Below are 19,205 nucleotides of genomic sequence, written 5' to 3'. Positions count from 1 at the left end.
CAGAGTTGTGCCAATCCAAAGCCAGGATCTAGGAGCTCCCACATGGGTACAGTGGCCAAAGGACTTGGGCCATCTTCTACTGCTTTCCCAGGCCATAGCAGAAAGCTGGATCAGAAGTGGAGCAGCTGGCAATCAAACTAGTGCCTATATGGGATGCTGTTTGCAGGCAGCAGCTTAACCCACTAGGCCACATTGCCAGCCCCAATCTAGGGATTTGTGAAGGGAAAAGTTCTATTTAGAATCATTACTGGTAAAGTGCACTGCATTAAATATACATTATGTGTATTTGTTAACTTTATTTAGTGTAACCTTTAATAACAACATAATGTTTATCTCTGATAATCATTTATTTGAACACTCTTAACATTTCTTTTTACTTTTACACTATTATTTTAAAAAATCTGTAGATAATGCTTTCGTTAAACCAATGATAACTTCTGTTTAATCTCTGCCACGTAATATAGGTGGGTGCATTTTCCTATGTATTTCCATTTTTACAGGTTTATTCCTCCACAGTAAAGCTGGTATTTTCTTGGTTAATGTATTTATTGTTATTTATGCATTCTATCATATTCTTTTTTTCCCACTGTTCAGTGCAGAAGGAAAGTACAGGTTTTTTTTTTTTTTTTTTTTTTTTTTTTAGATTTCATTTATTTATTGAAAGAGTTGCAGAGAGAGAGAGAGAGAGAGTCTTCTATCTGCTGGCTCACCCTCCAAATTACTGCAAAGGCTGGAGCTGAGCTGATCCAATGCCAAGACCCAAGAGCTTCTGGGTCTCCCATGAAGGTGTAGGGACCCAAGGACTTGGACCATGTTCCACTGCTTTCTCAGGACATAGCAGATAGCTAGATTGTACGTTGAGCAGGCAGGACTCAAACCAGCACCCATATGGAATGCTGGCACTGCAGGCAGCAGCTTTACCCATTATGCCACAGCGTTGGCCTCCAGAGTTTTCTTTGAACTCTTGTCATTCACCTTCTCTCCCAGGTATGATTCTGGGTCCTCCACATGTTTCTAAGAGGAAAGAAAATAAATATATCACCTGTAAGTGTTTTTTTTTTTTTTTAATTATCCCCCAGTTTGTCAGTACTTATTTTAGGTGTTTAATGCTAGTTTATTTATTTATTTTCTTTTTAGATTTTTTTTTAATTTATTTGAAAGCCAGAGTTACAGAGAGGCAGAGGGAGAGAGAGAGAGAGTCTTTAATCTGCTGGTTCACTCCCCAATTTGCCACAATGGCCAGAGTTGCACTGATCCAGAGCTAGAAGTGAAGAGCTTCTTCTGGGCCTCCCATATGGGTTCAGGGGCCCAAGGACTTAGGCCATCTTCTACTGATTTCCCAGGCCATAGTAGAGAGCTGGATTGGAAGGAAAGCCACTGGGACTTGAACTGGCACCAATATGGGATGCCAGCACTGAAGGCAGTGGCTTTACCTGCTATGCCACAGTGCTGGTCCCAGTATACTAGTTAATTAAAATGGAAAATATGGGGCTGGCTCTGTGGCTCAGTGGGTTAATGCCCTGGTCTAAAGCATTGGCATCCCATATGGGCACCGGTTTGAGACCCTGCTGTTCCACTTCTTCTCCAGCTCTCTACTATGGCCTGGGAAAGCAGTGGAAGATGGCCCAGGTCCTTGGGCCCCTGAACCCATGTGGGAGGCACAGAAGAAGCTCCTGGTTCCTGGCTTCAGATTGGTGCAGTTCCAGCCATTGCAGCCAATTGGGGACTGAACCAGCAGATGGAAGACCTCTCTCTCTCTGCCTCTCCTCTCTCTGTGTAACTCTGACTTTCAAATAAATAAATAAATCTTTAAAAATTTTAAAATAGAAAAATAAACATAAAATTTGTTCTCATGGTATATACAGAAATGAATGATGAATTTGGCACAATTATGCATCATTACTGTCATCTATCATAATGCAGTTTGGTCTCTTGTCTTTCTGTTGCTATAGCAAAATATATATTTGTTACATGAATTGAGTTGAAACTAAGCACAATATGCTACATTTTTGGGGTCGTGTTGTCTGAAACAGTCTAAATGTAGATGATGTACTGAGCAGTGTTTTAGTGCTACCTATGAAGTAAACACTTAGCATTCCGCAAGTGGAAGAGTTACCTAGTGCTAAAACACAAATCAGTTAAGTTTGTTTTTGAATTGTTAGAGTAATGGAGTCCTTAATACCTTTGAGAAGCTGAATTGGATTCTGGAATAGAATAAGGAATGTGTGAAGAATCTACTGGAGGCTTATTTATTTATTTATTTATTTGGCAGGCAGAGTGGATAGTGAGAGAGAGAGAGAGACAGAGAGAAAGGTCTTCCTTTGCTGTTGGTTCACCCTTCAATGGCCGCCGCGGCCAGCACGCTGTGGCCGGTGCAACATGCTGATCCAAAGCCAGGAGCCAGATGCTTCTCCTGGTCTCCCTTGCGGGTGCAGGGCCCAAGGACTTGGGCCATCCTCCACTGCACTCCCGGGCCACAGCAGAGAGCTGGCCTGGAAGAGGGGCAACTGGGACAGAATCCAGTGCCCCGACCGAGACTAGAACCCGGTGTGCTGGCACCGCTAGGTGGAGGATTAGCCTGTTTAGCCACAGTGCCGGTCTGCAATACTGACTCTTGAATGGGCAATGTTAAGGAGAAGTATGTAGAAGCATTGAGAATAAAAGGCAAGAAATCATCAGTGAAACTGCAATGGGAATGAACAGAAAATAATTTCCAGGAAAACACCATGCATATCATTTCCAATATGTCAGAGAAAAAAATATATTAAAAGACAGGGCAGACATTTAGCTTAGTGTTTATGATGCCACCTCAGAGTGTCTATGTTTGATTTCCAACGCCGGCTCTAGTTTTTAGCTCCCAGATAATGCAGACCTGGGGAAGCAATGGTGATGTCACTAATGAAGGAGGCCTAGATTCCATTCCTCAATCCTGGCTTCAGTCCTGCCCCACCTCTGTTTGGTGTGGTTATCTAGGAAGTGAATTAATGTGTCAAAGCTCTCTATCTCTCAGTACATCAACATTTTGCTCTATCAAGCTAATAAATATTTTTAAGTAAGAGAGAAAATACAGGTAAGACAAAGAATACAAATTAGCTTTTGCCCTTGTCTATGATTATTCTACTGATAAACAATTGAAATAACTGCCCAAAACATTCAAATGATAAACATTTGAAATAACATTATACATAATTAAAGTGAAAGCAATGGAATTATTTGCCCAAAAAGAGAACCTGGGAATGTCTGCAGTACAATCTGCGTTTGTGACTCACTGAGAAAAATGCTTAGAGATTTGTTTAAGAACCTGCAATAGTCACCAGAATTGTAATCCAGCAGGCTAAGCCTCCACTAACAATGCTGACATCCCGTGTAAACAAAGGATTTGAGTCCTTGCTGCTCCACTTCCAATCTAGTTCCCTGCTAATCTGATTGAAAGAGCAGTGAAAATGACTTGAGTATTTGGACCCTTCCATCAATATGGGAGACCCACGGAGTCCCAGGCTCCTGGCTTTGACCTGGCCCAGTCCCAGCCATTGTGGGCATTTGGGAAATGAACAGTAGATAGAAGATGTATCCTTTTGTCTCCCTGTCTCTCCCAATCTCTGTAAGTCTGCCTTTCAAATAAATAATCTTAAAAAATAGGCCAGCGCCTCCACCTTGCAGTGTAGTCAGTATTGCCCCTCTTTTAGCCTGCTGTGCAATTCCCCTTGACAGATGTGGCCTTTGTGATTTGAACCTCCTGTTTCCCTCCAGCTTGGGCATTTCTCACAACCAGTAGATAATGAGTTTGACTCTGTTGAATGCTCTGTGTGGCTTTCTAAACACTCAACAAGTCTAATGTAAAACCATATCCTTCCTTTTTCCTTCATATTCATACACAACTGTCAGTGTTTGTTTTGTGACAGAGTTAACATGTTGACTGGAAGTGTAATGTTACAGGTGATGATAGCATTTGAAGACCTGGCTGTGTACTTTACCTGGGAGGAATGGCAGAACATGAACAATGCTCAGAAAATCCTGTACAGAGATGTGATGCTGGAGACCTACAGCAGCCTCTTCTCCTTGGGTGAGTGACACCCATCACATTCCCAGTGATAACATTTTCTTGCTATTTGACAAGCAAGGGAACACTTTATAATGTTTAATATTGGACAGGATTAGAATTTGAGTCCATGAATAATCTGAATATCTACCATCTAACAAAAGATTCAAATTGGAACATTTGTTGCATAGCTCCTTAACCAAGCTGTAGTCCTTCAAATAACCCAAGATAGTGATTTTTACAAAGTCTTACTTTGTTTCCATTAATAGGGCACTGCATTACCAAACCTGACTTAATCTTCAAGTTGGAGCAAGGAGAAGAGCCATGGATGGTGGACAAATGCTTGAATCAGAGCCTTTCAGGTCAGTCTGCACATAAGAGACAGGGAGGCCAAAGCAGAAAGTGTGTATATGTTGACTAGTAGTCTTTCCATGAAATTTTCTCAAGCCTTACTCCTGCTGACAGCTGGTTTTGTGGATCAGACACAGGCATTTAGAGATACCAGTATCTTTTCTAAATTTTGTTCTTAGTGAAGATGTTCTTTGATTAAAAAAAAAAAAAAATCCAGTCATTTCCTGATGTTACTAAGGCTTTTATTTAGGTTTGATACATTCCCCAAATTCTAACTTGTCCTTATCTATACTTTTATACCTTTTCCTTCATGCACTTATTAGTTCCTTCAGTGCTTGTTAGTTAGGCAACATACAGAAACTTATTTTTTTAATCTTAATATTTCTGGTCTTTTTTTCTTTTTTTGACAGGCAGAGTGGAGAGTGAGAGAGAGAGACAGAGAGAAAGGTCTTCCTTTACCATTGGTTCACCTCCAATGGCCACAGCACACTGTGGCTGGCATACCATGCTGATCTGAAGCCAGGAGCCTTCTCCTGGTCTCCCATGCGGGTGTAGGGCCCAAGGACTTGGGCTATCCTCCACTGTACTCCCGGACCACAGCAGAGAGCTGGCCAGGAAGAGGGGCAACCGGGACAGAATCTGGTGCCCCAACTGGGACTAGAACCAGGTGTGCCAGTGTCACAGGCAGAGGGTTAGCCTATTGAGCCACGGTGCTGCCCTGTTTCTGTTCTTTTTTTTTTTTTTAAAGATTTATTTATTCATTTCAAAGTCAGAGAGAGAGAAGAAGGAGAGACAGAGAGAGAGAGGTCTTCCAGCCACTGGTTCACTTCCCAATTGGCTGTCATGGCTGGAGCTGTACTGATCTGAAGCCAGGAGCCAGGAGCTTCTTCCAGGTCTCCCACATGTGTACAGGGGTCCAAGGACTTGGGCAATTTTCTACTGCTTTCCCAGGCCATAGCAGGGTGCTGGATCAGAAGTGGAGCAGCTAGTACTTAAACTGGTGCCCATAAGTGATGTTGACACTGCAGGTGGTGGCTTTACCTGCTTTACCACAACGCCAGCCCCCAGAAACTTATTTCTAACTCGTTGCTCAGATTGAATTCCCTCTCATGATTTTGCCCAGGCATAGAACTTGCTCAGGACTGAATCAATAAGTGTGAACTCTCTTTTTTAGACTCTTTTTTTTTCCCTCTGTGCCTCTCAAATAAATAAGAAAATTATAGTCTGTTGGAAACATTTGAGGAGTGAGCCTATAGTTGGCAAACCTCTGTTTCAGTCTCTCTGACTCTCAAGTAAGCAAATAAGTAAATGCTAAAAGATGGTCATGTGGTCGGTGCTGTGGTGCAGTGAATTAAAACCCTAGGCTGAAGCACCAACATCCCATATGGGCACCAGTTTGAGACACAGTTGCTCCACTTCCAAACCAGCTCTCGGCTATGGCCTGGGAAAGCAGTAGAAGATGGTCTAAGTCCTTGCACCCCTGCACCTGAGGGAGACCCAGAAGAAGTTCCTGGCTCCTGGCTTCAGATCAGCACAGTTCTGGCCTCTGTGGCCAATTGAGGAGTGAACCATTGGATGGAAGAGCTTACTCTCTCTTTGCCTCTCCTCTCTCTTGTAACTCTGACTTTCAATTAAATAAATAAATATTTAAAAAAAAAAAAAAAGATGGTCATAAGTAAGCCTCTGTGTTGTGACATCATAAATTATGAAGCTAGGAATGACACTGTGGTGCAGTGTGTTAAAGCTCCAGCCTGCAGCACTAGCATTGCATATGGGTGCCATTTCAAGTCCCAGCTGGTCCTCTTCTAATCCAGCTCTCTGCTAATGTACCTGAGAAAAGAGAAGAGGTTGGCCCAAGTCCTTGGCCCCCTGTACCCATGTGGGAGACAGGAAAGACACTCCTGGCTCCTAACTTCATCTTGGCCCAGCATTGGTTTGTTGTGCCCATATGGGGAGTGAATCAGCATATGGAAGGCTTCTCTCTGTCTATCTCTTTCTATAATTCTAGCTTTCAAGTAAATAAAGTAAATCTTTGAAAGAAAAGAAATCATAAACTAAGCATGAACTTATATAAAACATGAAAATAAGTGATCCTAGACTCACCAAGAAAGTAATGAGCTTTTGAGACCCAAGCTCAAGTAGCCTCCTGGGTTTATGTTGAGTGGCTTAGATTTTGTTAAGGGTGGAGTTTGAAGTATGATTTCTCTCTTATTTTTCAGTATCATTGAAAAATAAGCAAATAAAAAGATAAGAAAAGCATAGGAAATGAAGCTTTCAGTGAAAATAGGAGGCAACTGATTAAAAGCATCTAGAAATTCAAATTATCACACAGGAATGTTTACAGAAAGAATAGAGAGGAGGTAACCAACACTGATGATTTCAGAATGAGCTAGAAAACACTTTTCAAAGAAGATGAGCACATCCCAGTTTGCAGAAACAAATTCTTCAAACTGATTGGGAGTGTTTAACTAAAGTGGTATATTGGGACTTTTCTCTACCTGTTGTATTTCTGAGAGGCTGAAGGTGTTGGGTGTCCTTAGGAATTTGGGGAAGCTGGCATAGAGTAGAGACAAAGTAGTTTTTCATTTGAAAAATCCCACAAATGATGTTTACCTAGGAAGACTGAACATGAGACAATCTTAGATCCAAATCATACTCCTTAAATGTTGTCCTGCTTAAAATACAGGCACATTTCACTCTTCTCCACCTGCAAGTAAATGATCAGTAAAACTTTTTCATGTTTATGGTTGAAATATTGGAGAATCAAAAAGCACACAATTTTTATAAAAATAAACTGGAGAAAAAGGACAGGGGAAAAATGGTTGCTAGGTAGTGGGTGAATATTTTTATTAAATATTTGTCCATTCTTTAAAATATTTTATAATTATTTCATCTTTGTGAAAGGCAGAGTGATAGTGAGAGAAGAAAGAGAGAGAAAGAGGCCCTCTATTAGCTCACTTCCCAGATGTCTGCAACACTTAAGTCTAACTAGTCTAAAGCCAGAGCTCTAGAATTCCTCTAGTCTTCCCTGGTGTCTCACAGGTTCCCAGGCACATGAAACATTATCTGCTTCCTTCCAGTTTACATAGGCAGAGATCTGTACTGAAAGCAGAGTAGCCAGGGCAGGCATCCCACTCATCATAGCACAAATGTCATTCTACCATCCTTGACAAATTCCCATAGTAAAAAGGATCAGGTTTGAACATTGGGAAACCTCATGGTATATTAATGTATTAAGGAGAAAAACCATATAATGGTCACAAATAAGTACCTCATACTGATTCTGTGAAAATCTTATGCCACTTGGATAACAAGTAACTTCATTCTCTTTACATGAGTATGCCAGGAGAAACAGTAACATGTGATTCAATGACATGATTGCTTTTTTCTCATTTCAGTGGTCATGAAAATGGATGACCTGATTAAGATCAACCTGGAAAGTCAGGACAAAAATCTGAATCAGGATTTTATGAAAAATAACAAGACATCAGCTCACAAGAGAGTTGAATTAAGAAAAACCCTTAGTTTAAATTCAAGCCATATTCCAACAATGATTATTAAAAAGGGAATCTATTCAGGATTGAAGCCTGAGGAATGCAATAAATGTCACACTGTGTATCCCCACAGTGGGCCTGATCAACTACAGGCTGGAGAGAAATTTGATAACACTAAGATACCTGGAAAATCTCTTCACTTCTATGAGCCTCTTAGTCAGTATGACAATATTCACATCATGAAGCAGCCATTTGGACCCACTGGACAAGCAAAAGTCTTCACAAGAAAGATGTTCTGTAAATCTGAGAGGGTTCATATGGCAGAAAACTGTAATAAATCAACTGTCACTTTTGGAAAAACAACTCAAATAGAAAAAGCTATCCATGAAAATTCTAGCCTCAAAATGCATCAACAAACTCACACAAGAAAGAAATTTTATAAGTACATTAAGTATGTTGAACCTGTCATTCACCAGTCACATCTTGCAATAAATCACAGACTAAATACAAGGGAAAAACTTTACACATGTAACCCTTGTGGAAAATCACTCAGTATTAATTCACCTTATGAATGTAATGACTCTGGAAAAGACTTTGAACAAAAGTCAGTCCTCAGGAAATGTCAACAAATTCACACAGGAGAGAAATCACATGAATGTAGTGATTGTGGAAAAGCCTTTACACAAAAGTCATACCTCATAAACCATCAGCGAATTCACACAGGAGAGAAACTTTATAAATGCCTTCATTGTGGAAGAGGCTTTCTGTGGAAGTCAGCCCTCATCATACACCAGAGAATTCACACAGGGGAGAAACCTCATGAATGTAATGACTGTGGAAAAGCCTTTGGACAAAAGTCACACCTCATCATACACCAGCGAATTCACACAGGGGAGAAACCTCATGAATGTAATGACTGTGGAAAATCCTTTGGACACAAGTCAAACCTCATCAGACACCAGCAAATTCACACAGGGGAGAAACCTCATAAATGTAATGACTGTGGAAAAGCATTTGGACAAAAGTCAGGCCTCATCATACACCAGCGAATTCACACAGGGGAGAAACCTCATGAATGTAATGACTGTGGAAAAGCCTTTGGACGAAAGTCAGGCCTCATCATACACCAGCGAATTCACACAGGGGAGAAACCTCATGAATGTAATGACTGTGGAAAAGCCTTTGGACAAAAGTCAGACCTCATCATACACCAGCGAATTCACACAGGGGAGAAACTTCATGAATGTAATGACTGTGGAAAAGCCTTTGGATGCAAGTCACACCTCATGAAACATCAGCGAATTCACACAGGGCAGAAACCTCATGAATGTAATGACTGTGGAAAAGCCTTTGGACGAAAGTCACACCTCATAAACCATCAGCAAATTCACACAGGGGAGAAACCTCATAAATGTAATGACTGTGGAAAAGCCTTTGGACAAAAGTCACGCCTCATCATACACCAGCGAATTCACACAGGGGAGAAACCTAATGAATGTAATGACTGTGGAAAAGCCTTTGGACAAAAGTCAGGCCTCATCATACACCAGCGAATTCACACAGGGGAGAAACCTCATGAATGTAATGACTGTGGAAAAGCATTTGGACAAAAGTCAGACCTCATAATACACCAGCGAATTCACACAGGGGAGAAACCTCATGAATGTAATGACTGTGGAAAAGCCTTTGGACACAAGTCAAACCTCATCAGACACCAGCAAATTCACACAGGACAGAAACCTCATAAATGTAATGACTGTGGAAAAGCATTTGGACAAAAGTCAGGCCTCATCGTACATCAGCAAATTCACAAAAGGGAGAAACCTCATGAATGTAATGGCGATGGAAAGGCCTTTGGATGAAAGTCAGACCTCATGAAACATCAGTGAATTCACACAGGGGAGAAACCTCATAAATGTAATGACTGTGGAAAAGCATTTGGACGAAAGTCACACCTCATCGTACACCAGAGAATTCACATGGGGCAGAAATCTCATGAATGTAATAACTGGCAAAGCCTTTGGACACAAGTCACACCTCATCATACACCAGAGAATTCACACAGGGCAGAAACCTCATAAATGAAATGACTGTGGAAAAGCCTTTGGACACAAGTCATACCTCATATTACACTAGAGAATTCACACAGGGGAGAAACCTCATAAATAATGATTGTGGAAAAGCCTTTGGCCATAAGTTAGGCCTCATGGTACATCAGCGAAATCACACAGAGCAGAAACCTCATGAATGTAATGACTGTGGAAAAGCCTTTGTATGAAAGTCACACCTCATATCACACTGGAGAATTCACACAGGGGAGAAAACCCATGAAAGTAATGACCAAGGGAAAGCCTCTGGATAAAAGTCAATCCTTTAGAAACATCAGAGAATTCACACAGGGAGGAAACCTCATGAATGTAATGACTTTGGAAAAGCCTTTTGACAAAAGACAAAACTCATATCACAGCAGAGAATTCACATAGGGTAGAAAACTCATGATTGTAATAACTGTGGAAAGCATTTAGCCATAAGTCAACCTTCATCATGCATCAGGGAATTCACACAGGGCAGAAACCTTATGAATATAATGACTGGAAAAGCCTTTGGACAAAAGTCAAACCTCATAATGCACCAGAGAATGCACACAGTGTTGAAACTTCATGAATGTAATGACTGTGGAAAAACTTGATTTTAACTTCCAACTCCAAATGCATCAGAAGATTCACACAGGGAAATAACCTTATAAATGTAATGACTGTGTAAAAGCCTTTTTCTATAAGTTATATCAAAACAGAATTCACACAGGGCAGAAACCGTATAAATCTAATGAGTGTGGAAAAGCCTTTATAAATCATATGTTGTAAATCATAGCTCATATCACACCAGAGAATTCACATCGGAGAGAAACTTCATGAATGCAATGACTGTAGAAAAGCCCTTGGCAATAAGTCACATCTCAGAATGCGTCAGAAAATTCACATGAAAAGAAACCTTTTGGACATAATGACTTGGAAAGCTTTTTCCCATAGTTCAGCCCTCATTGCACATCATCTAATTCATATGTGGGAAAACACTTTGTATATAATGCATATGGAAAAGCCTTTATCCATAAGTAACACCCCATAAAACATCAGAATTCACATGGGGGAGAAACCATATGAATGGAATGAGTGTTGGAAAACTATGCCAATATCACACAATATAACATCGAGAATTTATTACATGGTGGAAATCTTGTAATAAATGTGGGAAAGCCTTTTGTCAGAAGGAATACCTCATAACACATGTAGTTCAAACAAGGGATAGAACTTAAGAATATAATGAATGTGAAGGACTTTTTCCAAAATCAACATAACCATGTGACAGAGCCATTTGCTGGAAATTACATCCCATACAATAGGTACTCCCATAAGGAAGAAAGGTTGGGACCAGCGCTGTGGCACAGTAAGTTAAAGCCCTGGCCTGAAATGCTGGCATACCATGTGGGCACTGGTTCTAGTCCCGGTTGCTCCTCTTCTGATCCAGCTCTCTGCTATAGCCTGGGAAAGCAGTAGAAGATGGCCCTGCACCCATGTGGGAGATGCAGAAGAAGCTCCTGACTCCTGGCTTTGGATTGTGGCAGCTCCAGCCATTGCATCCATCCAGAGTTAGGAGTTAGGAGTCTCCACTTGGCTGCTTGCCTGATGCAGACACAAGCTGGCACAGATGTTATGTATGTCCAAAATGGCTCCTGCTCTATCAGCTTGCATGTCTTTGTGAGGTGATTGGAGAGAGAGAAACATGTCTGTACTGTCCCTTTTTTTTCTCTCTCCTCTAGTTTGGCTGGCACACTTTCCCTTGGATACTTAAGCCTCATTTCCTCTAGTTTCCTGCCACATTTTTGCCGGTGGCTCAGGCTACTGTGGTCTTGTCTCACCTCACTTTCCAGTTCTGGTGCATAGGCTCTCAGCTGTTGGAGTCGTGATCTGTGGGCACCATGCCATCCATGTGGGTTCACTGCATCCCTCTAATATCAGTAGAATTCCCTCTGTCATTTTTTACCTAACTCTTCCCTGAGACTACTCTATTTCCACTTTTTAAAAACTATTTTCTCCTGGGCTAGAGCAGTAAGCTCCCTCCCTACTCCACCATCCAATTATTAGCCCATCTCTATATGATTATGACTCTGTTTCTGCCAAATTACTAATTTATATACCATATAATCAAAATTAAATGCCTTCCATGGAGTGCATATTTATTTTGTCATTTACTACTGTCACCTGCATGTGTAATGAGTAACCTGATTTGTAACATTCCTAACACAGGGAAATGATGGGCCCCAGGGTTTGATTTATAATTGCGTGGTCATCTACTCACTCTAAATGCTGGAAGTTGTCCCAGCAACTGTCATGTGTATAGGATTTGAGTACATTGCAGTGCCAGCACCATCATGGTCATCAGCATAGGATACATTATTAATGTTTCTAGATGCTCCTGGAACTTTAAATTATTTTCTGATTGTGGAAATTTTTCAAACTACAAGTCTATATCATACTGTAATTTTTCCAGTTTATTCCAGACTGTTTTTTCACCAAATATTCATCCACATATTTGTTTTTAATTATGGCTCACATTAAAATGACATTGTTACTAAGGGCAAGACAAAGTTTTAACTTCCATGTGCATCAATTTTCTATATTTTGTCTTTCATTTTATTAATTTCATCTGAGTATGTCAATATCCACATGGAAAGCAATCTTAGCACTGCCAATGTATGATGATTCTTTTGGGCACTTATATTTTCATGTCATGAATGCACTAAATAATGTTCAAGTTGTCTTAGCAATCTCCATCTTTATGGCCTATCAAATAATTTTAGAACATTACATTCTTTTACACTTTCAAGGACACTTTTTTATAGCTTCTTTATATTTCGAGAATCAAAATTGTCATTCTCTTTAAAATTTCCATTCATTAGATCAAGACAATTTTATCTTGGTTTTAAAATTACTGAATTTAATGGCATAAACTTTCTTTGATTTAAGAAAGCACAGATTTTCTGTATTTAAATGTGTATTGAGGGCTACTTTTATTAATATCTGTTACATCTCCTTGTAACCTTATTCCTGCTTCTACTAAATTTACCATTTGTACACACAACTATCAATATAAAACATATATTGAAATGAATACATTTCTCTATTTTTCATGTTGATTCAAATTTATTATTACCACCTCAATAAATAATAACCTAATTTGTGCCAATTCTAGTGCAGGGCACTTCAGGCTACCATGATTTACTTTATCATTGTGAGGCTATCAAATTCTGGCAGATGTCCAAATTTTATTTTCACAGTATATGAGAATAATTTAGGGCCAGTTCCATCACTCATTAGCAGGAGATTTCATTCTTAGCTTTATAGACATTCATGGAACTTGAAATTAACCTTTAATTATGAAAATTTGTTAATTTTTAAATTCACTGGAGTCACTCTTTTGCACAAATACTTTAGTCTAGACCAATCCTAACCCTGTGAATCTGTGGCCATGGTGATTTAATTTTTATTGTAAGATCATCATCACCCCCAACATTCTGTAAGTTGCCTTCTGGAAACTGTCAGGTACACAGTGTCTCAGGGCCATTTTAGCCAAGGGTAATAATTCTTTCTCCTCAACGTAGTATATATATGAATATATGTAACATATATAACATACATATATTTTATTCATAGATAAATTTGCCACTGTGTTTCTAGATACTAGTATATTTCCTGAAAATTATGTGGGAAAATAGTGGGATCTTAATGTTATTTTTATCCCAGAATTATGTATGTTTATTTAATTTTAGAGGCTGGTAGACTTGGAGAAACAGAGAAACAGACTTTATGAGCTACAACTTGATGGCTTACTCTTCATTCTTGTAATTTTCAGAAACTGGATCATTACAGAAATCTGAGTATTCTTTTCTGATGATAAATACATTATACAAATTTCAAAATGTTGCTCTGTGTACATTTATATTACAAATTATATATATTTGCATTTACATTGTAATGTCATAAACACACACACATATATATTATATATATAAACACCTTTAACATTCTCCTTGTTATTGGTATAAATTTTTTGAATTTTAAATATTTACTTCCTTTTAAAATTTTAAGTAATATGTTTGATATATTTCACATATACAGACTAATGAATGTAAGTGACACTTCCCTCGATACCCTCCCTCCCACACACACTCCAACCCTTTCTCCTCTTCCCTCTCACATTCCCACTTAACTTTTACAAAATGATTGTATAGTTAACCCTACACTAAGTAAGAGTTCAACAAGTGAGCAAATAGTATGAAGGAAAAAAATAAAAAGAATCACTGTTCCTCAATGGAAAAGACAAGTGCCCTAAACAATCATCAAATCTGAAAAAGTGTATCTAACTCCAATACATTACATTTTAGGTACTCTATTAGCTACCTCAGATCAGGGAAAACATATGATATCTGTATTTTGGGGACTAGTTTATTTCACTAAGTATAATGATTTCCAGTTTCATCTATCTTGTTGCAAAAGACAGGGTTTCTTTTTCTTTTTTTTTATAGCTGAGTAGTACGCCGTAGTGTGTATATACCATAATTTTCTTATCCAGTCAACAATTGATTGATATCTGGATTGTTCCCAGACCTCAGCTATTGTGAATTGTGCTGCAGTGAACATGGGGTTATAGATAACTCTTGCATATGCTCATTTCTTTTGGTTTGGGTAAATTCCAAAGAGTGGGATGGCTGGATCATATGGTAGGTCTGTAATCAGATTTGTAAGATATCTCCATACGGTCTTTCACAGTGGCTTGCACCAGTTTACATTCACACCAACAGTGGACCAGGGTAACTTTTTACCACATCCTCATCATTTTTGTCATTTGTTGATTTTTTTTTTGACAGGCAGAGTTAGGCAGTGAGAGAGAGAGACAGAGAGAAAGGTCTTCCTTCCATTGGTTCATCTCCCAAATGGCCACTATGGCTGGTGGGCTGCAGCCAGCGCACTGCAATGATCCAAAGCCAGGAGCCAGGTGCTTCCTCGTGGTTTCCCTTGTGGGTACTATCCTTTCTTCCCAGTTCTGACTCTTAAAACTGTTCCAAATTATGGGATTTGATTCAATGAACCAGGTCTTTTTTTTTTTAATGTTTAAATAATATTTTTAACTTTGTAGAAATTTGCATTTTCTTTTTTTCACTTTTTTTTATTAAACTTTTATTTAATGAATATAAATTTCCAAACTACAGTTCATGGGTTACAATGGCTTCCCCCTCCCAAAACTTTCCTTCCACCCACAACCCTCCCCTTTCCCACTCCCTCTCCCCTTCCAATCACATCATGATTCATTTTCAATTCTCTTTATATACAGAAGATCAGTTTAGTATATATTAGGTAATGATTTCAACAGTTTGCCCCCATATAGCAACACAAAGTGAAAAAAAAATACTGTTGGAGCACTAGTTATAGCATTAAATAAGAGTGTACAGCACATTAAAGACAGAGATCCTACATAATATTTTTTTTAAAAATTAATTAATTTTCTATGCCATTTCCAATTTAACACCAGGTTTTTTTTTCATTTCCAATTCTCTTTATATACAGAAGATCGATTCAGTATATAATTAGTAAAGATCTCATCAGTTTGTACCCACGCAGAAACACAAAGTGTAAAAATACTGTTTCAGTACTAGTTATAGCATCACTGCACATTGGACAACACATTAAGGACAGATCCCACATGGGATGTAAGTCCACAGTGACTCCTGTTGCTGATTTAACAATTTGACACTCCTGCTCATGGCGTCAGTAATCTCCCTAGGCTCTAGTCATGAGTTGCCAGGGCTATGGAAGCCTTCAGAGTGGGCTGACTTTGACCTTATTCCGATAGGGTCATAGTCAAAGTGGAAGTTCTCTCCTCCCTTCAGAGAAAGGTTCCTCCTTCTTTGATGGCCCCGTTCTTTCCACTGGGATCATACTCACAGAGATCTTTGATTTAGGTCTTCTTCTTCTTTTTTTTTTCTTTTCCATGGTATCTTGGCTTTCCATGCCTACAATAGTCTCATGGGCTCTTCAGCCAGATCCAAATGCCTTAAGGGCTGATTCTGAGGCCAGAGTGTTGCTTAGGACATCTGCCATTCTGAGTGTGCTGTGTATCCCACTTTCCATGTTGGATCGTTTTTTCCCTTTTTGATTCTATCAGTTAGTATTAGCAGACACTTGTCTTGTTTGTGTGATCCCTTTGACTCTTAGACCTATCAGAGTGATCAATTGTGAACTGAAATTGATCACTTGCACTAGTGAGATGCCATTGGTACATGCCATCTTGATAGGATTGTATTGGAATCCCCTGGCACATTTCTAACTCCACCATTTGGGGCAAGACCAATTGAGCATGTCCCAAATTGTACATCTCCTCCCTCTCTTTTTCCACTCTGAAATTTAAAATTAAAACACCTAAGAATAATTGTGTGTTAATTACAGAGTTCAAAGACTAGAACTAGAACAACAACAACAACAAATACTAAAAAGGATAAAGTATTACATTGTACATCTAGAGTCAGGACAAGAGCTGATCAGGTCATTGATTCTTATTGTGTCCATTTCACTTCAACAGGTTTCCCCTTTGGTGCTCAGTTGTCGCTGATCAGCGAAACCAAATGATATTTGTCTCTTTGGGACTGGCTTAATTCACTCAGCATGATGTTTTCCAGATTCCTCCATCTTGTTGCAAATGACTGGGTTTCATTGTTTCTTACTGCTGTATAGTATTCTATGGAGTACATGTCCCATAATTTCTTTATCCAGCCAACTGTTGATGGGCATTTGGGTTGTTTCCAGGTCTTAGCTATTGCAAATTGAGCTGCAATAAACAATAATGTGCAGATGGCTTTTTTATTTGCCAAATTAATTTCGTTTGGGTAAATTCCAAGGAGAGGGATGGCTGGGTTGTATGGTAGGGTTATGTTCAGGTTTCTGAGGAATCTCCAGACTGACTTCCATAGTGGCTTAACCAGTTTGCATTCCCACCAACAGTGGGTTAGCGTCCCTTTTCCCCAACAACCTCTCCAGCATCTATTTTTGGTAGATTTCTGGATGTGAGCCATTCTCACCGGGGTGAGGTGAAACCTCATTGTGGTTTTGATTTGCATTTCTCTGATGTTAATTTTGGCTTTGACTGCCTGTGCTCCTGGGGTCTTTTCCAAGAAGTCTTTGCCTGTACCTATATCTTGCAGGGTTTCTCCAATGCTCTCTAATAATTTGATGGTTTCAGGTCATAGATTTAAGTCTTTAATCCATGTTGAGTGAATTTTTGTGTAAGGTGAAAGGTATGGGTGTTGCTTCAAGCTTCTGCACGTGGAAATCCAATTTTCCCAGCACCATTTATTGAATAGGCTGTCCTTATTCCAGGGATTAGTTTTGGATCTTTGATCAAATATAAGTTGGCTGTCAGTGTTTGGATTGATTTCTGGTGTTTCTATTCTGTTCCATTGGTCTATCCATCTGTTTCTGTACCAGTACCATGCTGTTTTGATAATAACTGCCCTGTAGTATGTCCTGAAATCTGGTATTGTGATGCCTCCGGCTTTGTTTTTGTTGTACAATATTTCTTTGGTTATCCGAGGTCTTCTGTGTCTCCATATGAACTTCAGCATCAGTTTTTCCAGATCTGAGAAGAAGGTCTGCGGTATCTTGATTGGTATTGCATTGAATGTATAAATTGCTTTTGTGAGAATGGACATTTTGATGATATTGATTCTTCCAATCCATGAGCATGGAAGATTTCTCCATTTTTTGGTATCCTCTTCTACTTCTTTATCTAAGGTTTTGTAGTTTTCATCATAGAGATGTTTAACGTACTTGGTTAAGTTTATTCCAAGATGTTTGATTGTTTTTGTAGCTATTGTGAATGGGATTGATTTTAGAAGTTCTTCCTCAGCCGTGGCATTGCCAGTGTATACAAAGGCTGTTGATTTTTGTTCATTGATTTTATATCCTGCCACTTTTCCAAACTCTTCGATGAATTCCAATAGTCTCTTAGTAGAGTTCTTTGGGTCCCCTAAATAAAGAATCATATCATCTGCAAAGAGGGATAGTTTGAGTTCCTCCTTCCCAATTTGTATCCCTTTAATTTCTTTTTCTTGCCTAATAGCTCTGGCTAAAACATCCAGAACTACATTGTGAGTGGTGAGAGTGGGCATCCCTGTCTGGTACCAGATCTCAGCGGAAATGCTTCCAACTTTTCCCCATTCAATAGGATGTTGGCCATGGGTTTTTCATATATTGCTTGGATTGTATTGAGGAGTGTTCCTTCCATACCCAGTATGCTTAGAGTTTTCATCATGATAGGGTGTTGTATTTTATCAAATGCTTTCTCTGCGTCTATTGAGAGAATCATATGGCTTTTCTTCTGCAGTCTGTTAATGTAGTGTATTACGTTGATTGTTTTGCGAACGTTGAACCATTCCTGCCTACCGGGGATAAATCCCACTTGGTCTGGGTGGATGATCTTTCTGATGTGTTGTTGCATTCTATTGGCCAGAATTTTTTTTTTTAGTATGTTATTTTATTTTATTTTTTTAAACTTTTATTTAATGAGTATAAATTTCCAAAGTATAGCCCATGGGTTACAATGGCTTCCCCCCTCCCATAACTTCCCTCCCGCCCGCAATCCTCCCCCTTCCCGCTCCCTTTCCCCTTCCATTCATGTAAAGATTCATTTTCAATTCTCTTTGTATACAGAAGATCAGTTTAGTATATATTAGATAAAGATTTCAACATTTTGCGCATATAGCAACACAAAGTGAAAAAACTACCATTGGATTACTAATTACAGCATTAAATAGCAATGTACAGCACATTAAAGACAGAGATCCTACATAATTTTTTTTTTCAAATTAATTAATTTTCTATGCCATTTCCATTTTAACACCAGGTTTTTTTTTTTCATTTCCAATTCTCTTTATATACATCAGATCAATTCAGTATATAATTAGTAAAGACCTCATCAGTTTGTGCCCACACAGAAACGCAAAGTATAAAAATACTGTTTCAGTACTAGTTATAGCATCACTTGGCTTTAGACGACACATTAGGGACAGATCCCACATGGGGTGTAAGTACACAGTGACTCCTGTTGCTGATTTAACAATTTGACACTCCTGTTCATGGCGTCAGTAATCTCCCTAGGCTCTAGTCATGAGTTGCCAGGGCTATGGAAGCCTTTAGAGTTCGCTGACTTTGATCTTATTCCGATAGGGTCATAGTCAAAGTGGAAGTTCTCTCCTCCCTTCGGAGAAGGGT

The 19,205-nt window shown here is 39.2% G+C and overlaps 1 protein-coding gene across 1 annotated transcript; it reads left to right on the top strand.

Annotated features, from left to right (window-relative positions):
* The first annotated feature begins 3,827 nt into the window (after nt 1-3,827).
* Nucleotides 3,828-9,945, top strand: LOC133755121 (zinc finger protein 260-like). Its single transcript, XM_062185397.1, has 3 exons — nt 3,828-4,063; nt 4,309-4,401; nt 7,789-9,945. The coding sequence occupies exons 1-3, from the start codon at nt 3,910-3,912 to the stop codon at nt 9,744-9,746; spliced, it is 2,205 nt and encodes a 734-aa protein (XP_062041381.1). The 5' UTR covers nt 3,828-3,909; the 3' UTR covers nt 9,747-9,945.
* Nucleotides 9,946-19,205: the final 9,260 nt, after the last annotated feature.

The sequence above is a fragment of the Lepus europaeus genome, unplaced genomic scaffold (assembly GCF_033115175.1).
Source record: "Lepus europaeus isolate LE1 unplaced genomic scaffold, mLepTim1.pri SCAFFOLD_3_1, whole genome shotgun sequence".
NCBI classification, from domain to species: domain Eukaryota; kingdom Metazoa; phylum Chordata; class Mammalia; order Lagomorpha; family Leporidae; genus Lepus; species Lepus europaeus.
This window is presented reverse-complemented; position numbering and strand designations above follow the sequence as displayed.